The following is a 13,026-nucleotide window of genomic DNA, read 5'->3' as shown; positions in this document are numbered from 1 at the left end:
ATGCGATGCCGGTGCACCTAAAGAACCCTAGGTGGTCAAGATTATTAGCAGCCCTCCACTACGGCGTATCTTTATTTTTTTTTTCACTCCCTGCTTCAGTCCTTCCTCGGCTGTAGTGAGCAAAAAGACGCGGGATTAAATTCTGACCGCGGTGATCGCGTTTCGATGGAGGCGAAGCGCAAAAGGCTTCCATGTGCTGTGAAAAAGGCGGTGCACGAGAGCGCAGGTTGGTAGAAATTATTCCGCAATTCTCCACTGCGGCGCTTCTTTCTCTCTTCCCCATTTCACTTCCACCTTCGTCACTCCCGTAGCAACGCGGTTCAGGTGTCCACCGAGAAGTGTGACAGTTATTGCGCTTTCCTTTGTCCCAAAACAAATGTCTTTTTTTAGTGCGCTAGTACTCAAGCCCGCATTCACAAAAAAAAGCTGTTTGTCCTTGTGGTGCTTCTTGCACGAGGCAACCTGCCCACCGGGTTGTAGGCAACCTGCCTAGGTATATAGATATTGTAAGGGAAGACTTCACGGGAAACGTTTATTCTCACCCGCTGGCAGAGACGTGCTCCCAGCGAACTGCGCCAAGCGATGACGATGGGAATTTACAGGTGAAAAAGAATGAAGTCGCAGCCAGAGAGGCGACGACGACGAAAGCGCATAAAGTGCTCACACTAACTACCCGCGCAGTCAGAAGCGGCAGCCGGGCCGCGATCAGTCTGATGCAGAGCGCCGAATGAAAGGCTTCAGGCAGGAGACGTGGACAATTTCAGTCCCGCGGTAACGGCGGTCCGGGGGAGTATCAACAGGAGCGACGCGGTAATTAACTGGTGAAGATTGGTTGAGCACCAAGTAGGGACCAATGAAGCGAGGCTGAAACTTGTCGCAAAGACCAGGCGTCCGCAGAGGGGTAGAAAGCAAGACCTCATCTCCAGGCTTGAACGAGACAACGCGGTGCGTAGTGTCGTAGTGACTCTTGTGATCTTCCTGGCAGGCTTCAGTGTTCAGGCGAGCAAGGTGGCGGCATCGGGCCACGCGGGAGATGAACTGTTCGGGGAGAGACGGTGAGGAGCTAGCAGGTGCCGAGAAGGGTAGTGGGATAACGCCCGTAAAAGAGGAAAAACGGGGTGTAACCAGTGTTTCGTTGCAACGCGGAGTTGTAGGCAAAAGTGACGAAAGAAAGGACTGCGTCCCAATGCCGGTGGTCAGGTTCGACGTACATAGCAATCTGACAGGGTGCGATGGAACCGGTCACTAATGCCATTGGTCTGGAGGTGGTAGTTGGACGTCATCTTGTAAAGTGTAGAAGAAGCTTGCAGAACTTCGGCAACAACGGTCGAAAGGAACGTCCGGCCGCAGTCACTGAGAAGCACCTGAGGGGCGCCATGGCGGAGCACGATGGATTGGAGAAACAAGGAGGCACAGGTGCGGTTAGGCACGGAGAACCGTGTGCGAGAAGCTCCTCACGAATGAGCGCACTAATTAGGGCACGCATGTCGGAGTCGGCTGGCAAAAGGGAGGCAGCCGGGTCAGGTTGTAAACGGATGGACTGCAGCTGATCGAGGCGTTGGCAGGTCACGATGATGGCGTCGACGGTCGTAGGGTCTTGAACGGCAAGGGCATTGAACGCCAGAGAGCCGATACCCTTCAGGACGTGGCGAACACGGTCAGCCTAGGTCATGGTGGCATTGACACGCCGACAGAGAGCAAGTACATCCTCAATATAAGAGGTGTACGACTCGGCAGGGCGCTGGATGCGGTCAGCGAGCTTCTCCTGGGCTACTTCAGACCGAACAGCCGGAGAGCCAAAAATCTGTCGCAACTGCTGCTTGAAACTTGTCCAGTCGGGAATATCCGTCTCATGATTTAAGAACCATGTGCGTGCAACGTCAGCCAAATAGGACACACTCAGGAGTTTAAGGGAGTCGTCCCAGCGGTTGAACGAACTCACGCGGTCGTAGTGGTCAAGCCAGTCGTCGACGTCGACGCCGCGGAGGCCAACAAACATCTGAGGGTCGCGTTGACGGCTACTCACTGTCCAAGTTGCGGGGGCAGCAGAGGGCGAGCGGGAGGAACCCGGGCCGTCGGCGTTTTCCTCCTGGGACATGACGGTGAGAGTGCACAAGCGGCGACCGGAACGGAGCTCCAGGGAGAAGCGAGGAAAGAGGATAGGGGGATCCAAGGCGCAACCCCACCACGTGTAAGGGAAGACTTCACGGGAGACGTTTATCCTCGCCCGCTGGCAGAGACGTGCTCCCAGCGAACAGCGCCATGGGATGACGATGGGAATTTACAGGTGAGAGAGAATGAAGTCGCAGCCAGAGAAGCGACGACGACGAAGGCGCATAAAGTGCTCGCAATATATACACACCGGGTGTTTCATTAAGATGCTCAGCAATTTTAAAAAATTAGCTTTTTGAGTTCGAAGAGCGCTTTTTTTTTGTATAGCTTTGTCAGCGGTGTAGCGCGCCAGAATACAGCTAAGACGTGATCACTAGCACGGTAGTTAACTAATATTGAGTAAACTCTTCAGTCATAACCGTTAGTCTCTTTATTTATTGAGGGGCGTGTAGCCCATCGTAAGAAATATCCATTTCAGTTTTTATAATTTTAGAAATGCAGTTGCCCTCGGTGCTGTGGCCCAACAAATTTTCGCTATTTCAATGAGTTACGAGCACTGGAGGGGCTGCTTTGCCTGCAAGCTTCTCGAAAGCGCATGTATTTTGGCTCGATGTCGCCAAACTTTGTTGGGCCACAGCGCCGAGGGTAACTGCGTTTTTAAAATTCTAAAAATTGAAATGGATATTTCTTACGATGGGCTACACGCCTCTCAGTAAATAAGGATACTAACGGTAATAATTGAAGAGTGAAGTGCTCAATATTAGTTAAGTAGCCTGCTTGTTCGCACATCTTGGCCGTATTCTGATGTGCTACACCGCTGACAGTGCTATGCCGTAAAGAGCGCCATTCGAACCCAAAAAGCCTATATTTAAAAATTGCAGTACACTTTAGGTGGAACACCTGGTATAGGTCGACATATGTAATTTGCATCTGGTTATACCCGAGAATATGGTTACTATGCAGATAACAGGTGCTTGCCACCTGCCGCGGTGGGCAGGTTGGGATGATGCCACAAAGTCATATGACGTGCTTTTCCGCTCACAACGCCTCCGACAACGCCGGACTTCCTGCAGGGTCGTAGCCATGACTGCAGAGCGGTAGTTATGTGCATGCATATAACTACTGTAATAAACATTGTGTCATGTATCTACTGTGCATAATTCATGCCATGCAAACACGCAACATACAAATACACTTGTTATACCACTTTAATCACTCAGCAATATCATGAATAACAAAGCATAATCACAATAAACAATGCCAGACAATGGCAACGCAGTGCTAGTGCACCTAATTCGTATTTTTTCTTCTTACGCAAATCAACCGTCATATATATATTTTCCATTTTTTCATCTGGATTGACGTGTCCATGAAGAGGGAGGAAAATACTGCGCCTTTCCTCATATAGCCAGTTCTTTTAGTCTTCCCCTTTCTGATATACTGGATGTTGTCATGCGAACACACTTGCGTCCGCTGGGTTTCCTCACCAATAAAAACTATCATCCTAATAAAAGATAATAGCTTTTGTACGTGCTCGAAGCAGACCTTCCGCGAGTTATTATCTGCGGTTGGCCAAGCCATAGCCTGGTGACTTTTTTTTTTGTCTACACTCACTTTCATCTGCTCTACGTTTATCGCGTTTTTCTCACCTTCTGACTTATACAATAGCCTAAGCCGCATTATGTATTCATAACAATCACGTTCGTATTAGTGTCACTTGTTTTGATGCTGCGCAGGTATGTGGCTTTGCCGCATCACATCTCATTTTGCGGCGAAGCCAGCTTGCGGTAACCAGATGGTCGCTAAGGGTGTCTGGCAAGCCCATTTTTATCTCTAATAACCATTTGCGGCCCAGAAATAAACTAAGAAGATAGTTCTAATTTCTTTCCTCAATTATTGCACTTTGGGGTCGCCTGACAGATTTTCTAGCATAAAAACATGACGGAGTGAAATCCTTAATTGGGAGAATGAACAGACACAAATGTGCGGGTTGGTCCCTTACTGATGAAACTGTCACCGGAACGGAGATCGAATATACATCAGGCTACAGGTATGAACATTCGTAAAGCAGCTTTATTTACATGGCCTAATACAAGTAAGCGGTACACGTCTCGCAGCGTGCAGGAGTCTCTGAACGCCATCCTGCAAGTCCAAGTATGCGCCCTTTTGGTGATGCAGTGTGAGACCCCTTCCGGATGTTTTCCCGAACTAGCTAGACAGGGTTTTACTTTCTGAATCCTCGCAAACGTGTGCGCTGGGTCCGAACATGTGCATTTCTGCCCACGGTCCAAAATATGTTTTTAATCACCTACGTATTTCTGTGAGCTGGGCCCGAAAGGGTTAACGGGCTAATAATTCGCCATTAGCTGAAAATAACGAATTAAATAGTGTTAATTAGGCTGTTCAGCCTGTAAATTTGTTTCCAAAATTTTGGTAAGCGCACCTGATTGAAGGTTTGATGGATGTACCTTGATGGATGTAAACCAGCGAATAGTGGCAACTTCAGATCAAACGCGAGCGGGACTCCGTTTCCGTTCCTTCCACGTTCCATTTAGGCATACGCAGACAAAAGCGCGGCTTTGGTATTTCGCTCGAGCCATCGCAGAGTAAGGGTCGTAAAGGGCGTTATTTATGAGTCGCAGCGCTCTCGGACTTCGCGTATCTGTGTCGCCGTTCTGCAAGCCCCGCTATCAGTCCATACATAGCCATATGTGCATTTTGCGCTGAGTTCATGAAGTAAGCAGCTGTGGAACCGCCTTTGGTGGGTCGCCTGAGCTTGTGTTGCCATCCGCACACAGTGTCACACATCGTCACTCACACTGCAAAACAGTGGCCGCACTCACGACGCCGTTTGCGCGCGGCAACACTTCGTGAGTGGCTGGTGCCCGTGCACAACTGGCCAGTCCAGCGATGAATGGGACGACTGTCAAGGGTCAGCCGGTCACTATCCGTTCCTATAGTGTGAATGACTTTGTGAACTCTGGTTGAGACTAAAACATAGCTTTGAGCTCGCAAAACCTCTCATAAATACTGTCATGGCTTTGCAGCTTCACACTGATTCGCCAGAGAACATCCACGCGTACAGAAGAGTTGGCACGATGTATTCAGGATGAAGAAGCAGCCGCTTAGAACTTTCATTGTACAGAACAAATTTTCTCGGCTGTTCGACCAAAACTCTATCGGCCAGTGCTTCGGTGCCCGCGCTTTAATTACTGGGTCACCGATAATTGGTTTTCACTAAGTATTTTAATTTTTACTCTGTTGTTACTCTGTTGCGTAATTGTGGACAAGTGAAGTTCGATCAAATGGTTCAAAAAATTGTGCATAAGATGCACTGCGGCAGCCGGACAGCTTGAGGGTGCATGTTTTCTTCATATCAGCCGTTAGAAACCTTGCCGTGCGTCTGCTGTACACGACATTAGGCGGCCTGATGTCGACACTGTAAGCAGACCTTGCGCGCGAACTCCCAACTATATATGCGCTAGCATCAACTGTGATGAAATAGTAGTATTATTGGATTACTTCCCTACAAAAAAAAAAGCCCAGTTCCGACCGCGAAAACTGCTCTATATTAATTTGACACCTGATCTGCAGTAGGCGGAAATCAAATATGCAGGATAGAAAGATGGGAAGGATGAAAGGAATGAAGGAGAGGTAAGAAGATGGAGGGAAATGGTGGCAGAGAGTGGTACTGGTCAGAGTTATGCACAGCGATCTAGTTCAGCCGCCACACTCACACAAGCAGCTTAAAATGTCAATCACTGCTCGCGCACTGGTGTCCATTCGCAGTTTCGTCCTATCTGTGCGTGAGACAAAGCCTGGAGGGCGCACATTTGAAGATGTGCATTCCAACGGCAGTGATCATGCACGGCGATGCGTTATTTGAAAGCAGCGTATACGTTTCCGCAGAAGAGTTCCAGCTCCCTTTTGTCATATATGCCACTTTACCCGACAAAAATTGGACGTCTCTCTTTGAGAGTATTCGCAGTACAGACTGTGCTATTGTATATGGCCTAATTAGATTCCGTTACGTTTTTTTGTTCCCGCCGCTCTAAGCCCATTTTAAAACTGGGCACTTTGTGCAATAAAGAAAAAAAAAGGCGTTACTGGTAACCCACTAGATATTCCCCCAGCTTTCTTTTTTTTTTTGATATCTCTAAAATGCAAGAGATAAATGGCGCTTGCACCATTTAACACCGTCCGTCATTATCGGAAACTCGGTCGAGATAGAGTATCCGGATGTTAAGAATACATGTAAACGCGAAGTGAAAAGAAGTGCTTCTAAAATCGCCCTGCTGGTTCTATAGTCGAAATGCGATCGCATTTACTGGCTTATCGTGGCTCAGTGACGCGATGGAGTCCCTCCACCTCAGCACGGTCGCCGTTTTCAGATGAAAAGGGCACGTGTGGCATCCGGAAGTACCGTGGCCTGTACTCGAGAACTTCCTCCCTCGACCGACAACTGCTTTCTCTCTGGGCAGTGTGTTCGCCGCTGCCCACCGTCGCTTGTCCCTCCTAACGGATGGGGACGCGGCGACTTAGCTGTGCAGGACTTTGAATCCTGCCTCTGATAAGCAGCCTCTAACTTCATTTGTCTGATGTGAAGCCTAGTTGATGTGGTGGGAACGTCATATTTTTTCCCATCTCCAGCTTCCTCCACTTCATGCATACGCTCTTCTCGTCGCATGATTCCCCTCCCCCCGAAAGAGCGGGTGATCACTGGGTGAAAAATAAAGGCGCAGTTTGATTACATGTACAGTGTCACTTCTTGCTCCAAGTGAAAGCAGCCTTTGACGACGTCTGAGGGACAGCGGACGTCACTGATAGCATCTATATCCTGATATTTTGATAATCTGATATTATCTTGTGATATTTCGTGATAATCTTGTATACGGCCTAATATTTTAAACACATTTCAGCTCCACCCGCCGCGGTCTCTGCGGCTTTGGCTGCGGATCTCAAGTTCGCGAGATCGATTCCCGACCGCGGCGGCCGCATTTCGATGGAGGCGAAAAACAAAAACGCCCGCGTTTGCTGCACGATGTCAGCGCACGTTAAAGAAACCCCAGGCGGTCGAAATTATCCGGAGCCCTCCACTACGGTGTCCCTGATATTCTGAGTCCCTTTGGGACGTTAAACCGCGCATTTTACGATTTACCTTTCAGCTAGCTGCTTTTACAGTGGTTTTCTTCCTTTACATATGACATTAGAAAGTGGTGGGTATCTCTGCCCCACGTTATAACCTCCCATTTTTCTAAAACCGTTTCGCGGTCGCTTTGCGGCATTGTGTGTCGGCGACTGCGTTATTTTTTCTACTTGAAAACACCCGTGTGCTTGGCGATGCCTTTGCGCTGTAGCATTAGCGAGTACTAACTTTTTGCTGCAAATTAATCAGCCGCGAGCCTTTTAGACGAGCCACTTATGCACAGGAGACGCCACTCCGGCGGTTGCAATTCCGTGACGAATAGAGTTTTTTTTTAAGTGACTTCTGATTGCTCATTCTGATTTCTGAGTAGCTGATTTAAAGAAATTTCCTGCCTCTAAACTTTCATTGCGAGCTCTTGGCCTTTTCTCTGTGGCCCTGTACTTAGGCTAACCTTTCGGTTTTCAACAAAGGTTCGCTCCTTTTTGATCCGGCTGTGTACGATGTGTAGGTATCTTCGTGCCTCCGGAAAATTAATTCAGCCATTCCTAAACGGAAGCTGCTCAATTGCACGTGGCAAGAGCTATGTTGATAAGTGTGTGGGCTTGCTACTTTGCACAGCATGCGTGACGCGTAAATGCGCCAGCTAGTTAAACTCTCTCATTGCACTGAGTTGGGTTTCGGTTTTTTTAGGTCCGTTGTCGCTCGATTTGTATAAAGTACATTCGCGAGAACCATAGCTCGCATGGCTCGAGCGCCTGTTAGCCGATGTTGCGATCCATATTTTTCACCGATCCATCTTGCTATGCATCTCGTACAGGAGATCCTGTGGATGTCCGAGAGGGATGTCAAGGACCTAGGGGTCAAAAATGGCGCCCACCGGGCCATCCTGGTATCGTCCCTCATTGTGCTCAAGCGCAAGTACGACAAAGGTAAGCATGACACTTTGCACACTAACCTGTCTTTTCGAAAACCCTAATTCTTAAAAATAACGCTGTTTTAATACGGCTGCCAGACGGGTAAATTTAGTGTCGCTTTCAGTGAGTGCACTTCGCCTCGTAAGTGCCTCTTAGGTAGTACGGTGCTACACGGGAAGGAAAGTGCATTTCGGAAGTGACCTATAGCTGACAGTCGGTAAACCTAACATGAGCTCAACATTTTTAACGGCACTCAAAAATTCAGCCTAGATTATTTCTTCATAGCTAGCGATATTGAGCGTTCGCGCTCGAAAATCGGTGTCTTTTCCCCGCCTTGTAGGTCGTAGGCATTTTCATTGGTGTTTCTGCTGTTGCTGTTTTTAATGCTGTTGCTGTTGTGTTTCTGAATTTTATCTTCCTTCATACCAACTGTTTTCATTGCTGCTTCACCCTTGTCGTTAGCTTCCTCTTGATGTCCGCTCTGTTTTGTTTTTTCACGGCGATAGGGAACCGTGTCAAGTCCGGCGGCACGCTTTCGTCCCGGTTCCGGAGTAGCAGCTCCCTTGTCCAAGCCAAGGAAAAGTGAGCTGACCCATATTAATTCCGAAGCGTTGTGTTTCTGCCTCTCTTAAACGTTATTATTATTGTCTTACAGGGGTGCATACAGCAAATCTTAGTTGTGTGTTCTTTCTTTGTAATTATGTGCAAGATATTATTAACCTAATCGCCTAGCGGGATTCCTATACACCGGGCAAATAATCTGTAATTGAACTTATCTCATTTTTTTTTTCGGTTTCGGATTCAACAACTGAACGGTGGCTATGACGTCAAAGTTGACTTCACGTCACATGAGGCATAAATGAAAGTGCAATTCCATGCTGTAGTCCTTGTGTACTAATGTCTTACGCACAATTCGAAAGAAAGCATGCTTCCTAAACTTTGATAAATTAAAGAAGGCAAGCCGTGCAAAATAACTCTCGTCCACAACGCGGACGCTTCTAAGCATCAAATGCTTTCTTGTATTAGACCTCTAGCAAATGGGTTGGATCGACCCACGTGCACGGCCTTGCATGGTATGTATGTGTACTTACTTCTTTCTCACTTCCGCTTTCGCCCTCTCCTTCACCCCTTCATCCCTTCCTTCAGTACTGCGTCTTTCCATTCCTCACATACCACAGCGATACCAACGCCGATCGTTGTCTATGCAATCACAAGGTGTCCAGCGAAATGCAAAGAAATATAATGATTCCTCCCCCCCCCCCCCAAAAAAAATAAAGAAATCCTTCCGTAATATATGTTCTATCTGTATGTCATAAGAAAATAAACAAAATTAGTTATAATTTGGGAGGCTGAAACTTTTATATGCACGAACTTTTTTCACTTTTCGAGTGTTTTCTCCTTATGACTAGGGGCTGGACTTTTCGGTTTTATTTTTTGAAAATTCGGCGGACTTTCTTCGGTTTTTATTTCAGGACGCTACTTTCGTTTTTTTTTTTCGGTGAATATTATTTTGAACAGATGCAATACTGGCTTTTTTCGGTGACTTAAATTAGCAGTTCTATGTGGTCAAAAGTTAAAGTATTAAAGTATTTCTCGGTATTTTCGTCATCCTGAACAACTTATTTACCAATAATTACCTTGCAAATGCCAGTATACTTGACACTGTGCTTGTAGAAAAAAATTGCTAGCCTCATTAAAACAGTACTCATGTTAAATCAAGACAAAAACGGAAGTGGAAGTTTACTTGTAAGAACTAGGTTGACATGTTATCGTTGGGTTGTCACGCTGCGTTGATCGCGAGGGCGGGCATCACGTGGTGTGCGTGTTTATGGCAGCGATGGAACTGCCGCTCAATCGTCGTGGTAGCCAAAAAATACTTTTTTGTGACGCCTCTTCGCGGTTTCGTGTCAGTGGCCTGTATGCATTCGATTAACCTAATTAACCGACTAACCGCTCTCAAAAGCGCTTAGCTAGAAGACATCTAGGAGATGATGCTTTCCGGTCTGCAGAGGCATGTAACCTAGCGGAGCAACCCATCAAATCGCACAACTGCGCTGTTTAGCCTACAATACTATCGTTGCAACATGCCCCTGGATTCTCTACTTAGTTAATTTTCGACCTGAAGTGCATTCATCAGCCAGCTAGCTGTAGCTTGCAAACCAAAAATACTGACGTTTTCGGTTAAAACCGAATTTCGAAAAGTGAATTGGAGGTACTTTTATCGTTTTTTTTTTCGGTTTAAACCGAAAAGTACAACCCCTACTTATGACAAAAAATTTAATATCAAACCGCCGACTCGAAATACGCCTAACTTTAGGGTACGTTCAAACAACGGTAGTTTGAAATTCATTCATTCATACATTCATGCATCAGTCTTTACTGGCAAGGATGGCCTGAAAGGGAAGTGGGAGGGTCAAGTGAGCTTGCGCTTGGCGTCGCCACTGGTGGTCGTCCGGTCTTCGTATGTCTGTGTGTAGAGGGCAGAGGTGTAGCGGACGCGGAGGTACAGTAGCGGAGGCTCGCCGTGCCGGGGCAGGCCGAGTTCGAATTTCGCGGCAGTGTGCACGTTTGCAAAAACAGCCGAGAGAGGGAGCCAGCATATCTTCTCCGGGCTAACAGGCCTTCTGCGTGCGTCCCGAGAACGAAGGAACAACTAAAAAGATAGAAGGAAGAAGAAAACAAGAGCAAAGTGGAAGCGTGCCGGCTGGCAGATGATCGAGCCGGGCGAGGAGGCCTTTGCGTGCGTTGGCGTGCGCGCGCGGGTGGTGGTTGTTGGATGTGGTGCTGAGCCACGGTCGGCCGCTGTCGCGCTGCGCTTGTCTGCTTCCGTCAAAATGCAACGAGCAGCGGCGCTCAGGTGCATCGTACCGCAGTGAGGGGCATCGTCCGTGCAGCGAGGAACTGGCGCGCGGAATCGAGGGAACCGCGCATCGCTCGTTCGACGAAGGACGTCACCGAGAGGACTGGTGGCGGCGTTTGTTGATCGACCGGACCTGCGCGCACTCTCCTAGTTCTCGCCATTCGCCCGACGCACGCGGACGAGCTATGCGCTGTTGCGGAGCGCCGGCCTAGGTAAGACCGGGCCAGCCGCTTCGTAGCCGAGGTGTGCGGCGGTGTGAGTGACCCCGAGATGGGAGGCCTGATCTGAGGCTGGACCGGCGCGCCCAGTGTAGCCCGGTGAGTGAGCTCTCCGCAACGATCCTTTCTTCGGGCGAGCAGATATACTGCTGCACGGTGCGGATCCGTTTATGAGCTGCATTCCAACTCGCCGAGCGCATCTGCGCGGTCTTAATCTTGGGTAGAACTGTGCACGCTCTAGAACTGCCTTTCCTTCTCGCCGGCTGTTTAACAGAACGGGAACCTCTTTAGTGGGGTTGTAGCGGCGACAAGGTCCAGTCGCCTGGGTCAGTACGACGATGAAACGAGTGGACGCGAATGGTCGGCTAGCTGCAAAACACCATGGAAAGGCTCTCGGAAAACCTGTAGTTACTTAGCTGATTTATTGCTGCTGTGTGCATACGGAGGCCAAAATCTGTGGCTAGAGTATGCACTCCTGTGCAAAGCGCGCATGCGTACTTTGCACAGGGGTGCAATAATTACGAGGTCCTCTTTTCCGCCGCTTAAAAGGCGGATAAAAACTGTCGTCGGTCGTGCACACTGCGCGATATCCTTTAGAAAGTGGGCGTGCCGCAGCGCGCGTTAAGGTGCACTGCGGGAAAGCCCCCGTGACGACTGCATGCAGCCACGTGCTGCCTCGGGTTTTATGTTGCTTGCGCTTATGTTTCAGCTGAAAATATTTTACTATAGCGGTCGCTTAATGCGATCGACCAGGCTGCATTCTGGAACGGTGTGCTATTATTCGCTTTATTGTCCGTATTGAATTCGACGGTTACAGCTGAGCACCGTACAAAGCTTTGGTTTGCGTTAATGGCAGCTGAAAGCTTTCTGTAAGCAGGGCCAGCGTACGAAAAAGAAAAACAGTATTGTTGAACTAACAACAAGTTGTTAGTTCAGCGCTCTTTCCTATCCGCCTTCCTTCCTTGAATGTGCTCGCGTTGCTAAAAATATGACCCAACACCGACTAGCCCGACAGCTTGTGTTACCGAAAGACTGCTGAAAAGCGAGTCAGAAAGTGTGCTAGAACCTTTGCGACAAAGAAACAGAGGGAGAAGTCTGAATAAGTTTAACTCTCGTTTTGGGACGGGGGTACATGCGCGAGTTTTCTTTGGTTGTTCTGCGAATTCCTTGGACTATTCTCGAAATACGCTCTTTTTGCTGTAGGTGATGCAGCGACGTATGTAGTACCTTTCCATACTTTAGCGTTTTTCCTGCCTGCTTCTTAGCTTTTTTTTTTTGTTAGTCTCTTTTTCCTTGGTAAGCTAACAGTTTTACGGCGCACTGTACGACGAAGGTGCAAGAGCACAAAAAGGCACAGTCTATACAAATAACAGAGTAAACCATTCACCGCGCTTTCTTGCGCATTAAATTTTCTCTTTTGCTGGTACCTGTTTTCAGCGTGGTCATGGGAGCTTTCGCTGTCATTTTTATCCAAAGGTTTCGGGCGAGTTAGTCATGTAGTGCAGAAGACGGCGTTCATAAACGCAGCACAGTTCCTCCACATGGCCCGCATCGGACGGACCTAAATATACTGGTAATATAGCAGCACTGCGGGCTCGTTAGGCGACCAAATGACGGCGGCAGAGAGCACGCCCTTCAGCCAAGAAATGAATGTGTTTGTGCGCGCGCGCGTTCAGTTTTGGAAAGAGCGTGAGAAACGGGCGCGGTAGAACGCACGTTGTACATGATATCACTGCTCATTGCGTCTTGCAGTTGGGCCTGTTATATTTGCAAGAA

At 48.3% G+C, this 13,026-nt stretch overlaps 1 protein-coding gene across 2 annotated transcripts in view; it reads left to right on the top strand.

Annotated features, from left to right (window-relative positions):
• The window catches only part of LOC144115067 (breast cancer anti-estrogen resistance protein 3 homolog), a 172,161-nt gene that overhangs the window by 130,832 nt on the left and 28,303 nt on the right, over window positions 1-13,026 (top strand). The window contains exons 3-4 of one of the 2 annotated variants that reach the window (XM_077649207.1): window positions 8,076-8,187; window positions 8,679-8,754. In XM_077649207.1, coding sequence (XP_077505333.1) covers window positions 8,076-8,187; window positions 8,679-8,754 — 188 coding nt within the window. Of the gene's footprint in view, window positions 1-8,075; window positions 8,188-8,678; window positions 8,755-10,906; window positions 11,350-13,026 lie in introns of those variants that run through there. The other variant, XM_077649208.1, reaches the window with a different exon arrangement.

This window comes from Amblyomma americanum, chromosome 1 (genome assembly GCF_052857255.1).
Source record: "Amblyomma americanum isolate KBUSLIRL-KWMA chromosome 1, ASM5285725v1, whole genome shotgun sequence".
Taxonomy (NCBI): Eukaryota; Metazoa; Arthropoda; class Arachnida; order Ixodida; family Ixodidae; genus Amblyomma; species Amblyomma americanum.
The sequence above is the reverse complement of the archived record's forward strand: the minus strand, read 5'-3'. Positions and strand labels throughout refer to the sequence as shown.